The sequence below is a fragment of the Nannospalax galili genome, unplaced genomic scaffold (genome assembly GCF_000622305.1).
Source record: "Nannospalax galili isolate Female #2095 unplaced genomic scaffold, S.galili_v1.0 scaffold1654, whole genome shotgun sequence".
NCBI lineage: Eukaryota > Metazoa > Chordata > Mammalia > Rodentia > Spalacidae > Nannospalax > Nannospalax galili.
In genome coordinates, this window is record NW_008334135.1 from 227,191 (window position 1) to 230,635 (window position 3,445).

Below are 3,445 nucleotides of genomic sequence, written 5' to 3' on the forward strand. Positions count from 1 at the left end.
ATGTACCTGAATTTATAAACTATAGCTGATGAACAAGTCAGGAGGAACTCAGCAAGCAAATAAACAAAAAAAAACCTTTCTCTAAATCAACTTGTATTTCCACTAAAATTCCTGTGAATATTCAGGTATTACTCAGGTTTCAAAGAGTCTTAATTTATCCATTCACTGATAAAACTAGAATCTAACATGGTCTTCAGCTGTACATAAATTTATCACTCAGTACAATGGATTCACTGCTTTGAAATACTTTGGTGGCTTACTGTCAGTAATATGGAAAGACCTTCTCTGTTTGTGAACTAAATTCTCTAGCATTACCAGATATTTTGGTCAGATACAGGATATAATGTCAACAGTCTTGAGACATGAGAGTGAATGTAGCCTCTAGCTGGATGGGTCTGGGTACGCTTCTTAACATTTTAGGTTGAGTATTTACTCACCAGTGACCTGTATTAGAAATCACATGGTTTTATTCTATCACACTCTAGCTAGAAAAGAAGGTTGTGTTAGGAAAGGTTTTGGATTGTCTGAATAAACAAGCATGAATAATATTGTTCTAAATATTATACACAATATACATTGTAAACATAATAATATTTCAAATGTCTTGATTGAAACAAATTTACAAAAGACTACTCTGTTTTTAATTTAGTGTGGATTATTTTCTAATTCTTGTCAGTTCTAGTAAGAAAATTATTTATGTTTTTAAAACTGATTACAATATGGCCTTGCTTAACTAATACACTGTATGACCTACGTCACTAATGAAGCCCTGGTTTATGTATTAACCCCCAGGAAGCTGAAATGCTGCAGGCTCTTCCAAGTTTCTATATGCTTTCAAATTCATTGAGACTCTCATAAGTAACCTAGTCACTAAAGGATTAGATTGACTTCAGTCCCCAGACATTCATTCCTATCCCACTACTTCTGGTGTATTTTACATTACCTGACATTGCCAAACTACATTTGGTCAAGAAAATGGAAGAAATGAAAGTATTTAGTATTATGTCATGGAAATGAAATAAAGATATATTTATAATGTTAAATCCTGTGATTGTGTTTGGGGAAATATGCAAGAAAGATGGAGAATAATTAGAGCATTCATTACACAATTCTATATTCCTAGAGTTATTGTTATCACTATGTTATCTTTAGTGGTGCTTCAAATAAACATTTTGTTATTTGCATAAATCTGACATTTTAAAAATTTATGTAGAAACCCCAATTGCATATTTTATTATATATAAATTTATAGATAACAACTACAAAGAAATTCTGAGCATTTGTGTTTTAAAATTTTAAGTCAGATAGATTTCACATTGATATGCACACATTATATACACACATTAATATCCTGAAGCTCAATTGCTAACCCAAATTTTTCTTGTATCATATATATGATTCCATGTGTATATAAATTCCGTGTATGTGTTACTGAAAATGATGCCATGATTATAAGTTCATTCACTTAATGTCTTCTTCACAGCTTTGTTCTGGCAGCAGCTACACTGTCCGATGGCTTACCTGGGAAATGGAAACCAAACTGTAGTGACAGAGTTCATTTTACTTGGTTTAACGGAAGACCCAGTTCTTCAAGTCATCCTCTTCATCATCATCCTGTGCGTCTACCTGGTGACCCTGTCTGGAAACCTCAGCACAATCCTCTTAATCAGACTCTCTCCTCAGCTCCATCACCCCATGTACTTTTTTCTGAGTCACTTGGCTTTTGCTGATATAGGCATTTCCTCTTCTGTCACTCCCAAAATGCTTGCCAACTTCCTGGTGGACACGAATACCATCTCCTACCTTGGGTGTGGCATCCAGCTTGGCACAAGTACTTTCTTTGGTTCAACTGAGTGTCTCATTCTGGCTGTCATGGCTTATGATCGCTTTATGGCAATCTGTAGCCCACTGCTTTATTCAACCAAAATGTCCACACGAGTCTGTGTTCAGTTGCTTGTAAGAGCTTACATAGGTGGTTTTATAAATTCTTCCTCTTATACTTATTCCTTCTTTTCTTTTTTCTTCTGTGGAACAAATACAATCAACCATTTTTTCTGTGATTTTCCCCCATTAGTTGAACTCTCTTGTTCTGATGACAGTGTCTGCATAGTTCTTACCACTATTTCTGTTAGCACTGTCATTGTGGTCACAGTGTGTGTCATAGGCGTCTCCTACATCTACATCCTCATCACTATCCTGAAGATGCCATCTACAGAGGGCCGCCAGAAGGCATTTTCTACCTGCACCTCCCACCTCACTGCAGTCACTCTGTTCTATGGGACTGTCACATTCATTTATGTGATGCCCAAGTCCAGCTACTCCACTGACCAGAACAAGGTTGTGTCTGTGTTCTACATGGTGGTGATCCCCATGTTGAATCCCATTATCTACAATTTGAGAAATAATGAAATTAAAGGTGCTCTGAAGAGACAACTTGGTAGGAAAATGTTTTCATAGAGAATGATGTTATTTTGTAGGATTTTATAGAGTTCTAATATTCCATAGATAGATTAACAAAAGGAAAGTGAGCAAGGGCTATGATTAACATGTCTGTCTATATATTATTAGGAAGTGAGGAGCTTTGCAAAAAATGTGGTTAATTTTTCAAATTATGTAAAAATAACAGTTTCATTGTATGTTTTTAATAAAACCAAATTGTGTTTTTAATTTTCAGGATAAGTTGATTATATGTATATATATATATAATCTTATGATCTGATAAAAATCATTTGAAGCTGTAGTCATATATTTTCAAAATTATTCATATTTATCTTGTTACAGATGGGATCTTAAATGTCTCCAAAGCCTCATGTGGGCTGAGTAAAGCCTTGTTCATTAATGTAGTTATCTTGGGAAGTACAGGGAACTGAGTGCTTGAGTCAAGTGGTCAATCTTTAATTTATCAGAGGCCTGTCTTAAGGAGATCCTGGGACTCAGAACATCCTGTTTTGCTTTTCTAACTGACTATGAAGCGAGTGGTTTTGTTCTACCATGAGTCTCTGCCATGCACATCCACAGACCTACATAAACAGAATCAACACAGCAGAGAATGAAGTCCCATAAAAATCTGATCTGTCATGTTGACTTCTGGTACTGGCCCAATTATGGGGCCAAAGATCAGGAAACCCATCTCTGATTGATGTGAATTCCAGTCAGGTCCAGAAGGTGAGCACCTTTGCTGGAAAAAGTCAGATACCTGAGCTTGGAATGGTAAAGTGAACAAATTAAAACATACTTTTCCAGAAAAGAATCAAGCTTCACAGGTCAACAGTGAGTCTAAAGTGAGGAACATTTTAGAAAGACTTCATCATGTTTTGTATGCTAGAATAGACCTGGCTGTCTCTCCCTTAAACCTGTATTGCCTTCAGGAGAGATTCAGTCAATGTTGACATGCAGATGCTTAACACATTTTTGCTTTTCTTTTCCCCACTTTAGTCTTTCAGAT

General features: G+C 35.8%; 1 protein-coding gene across 1 annotated transcript; it reads left to right on the forward strand.

The window, feature by feature from the left end:
* The first annotated feature begins 1,512 nt into the window (after positions 1-1,512).
* Positions 1,513-2,457, forward strand: LOC103730967 (olfactory receptor 502-like). Its single transcript, XM_008829278.1, has one exon. The coding sequence runs from the start codon at positions 1,513-1,515 to the stop codon at positions 2,455-2,457; it is 945 nt and encodes a 314-aa protein (XP_008827500.1).
* Positions 2,458-3,445: the final 988 nt, after the last annotated feature.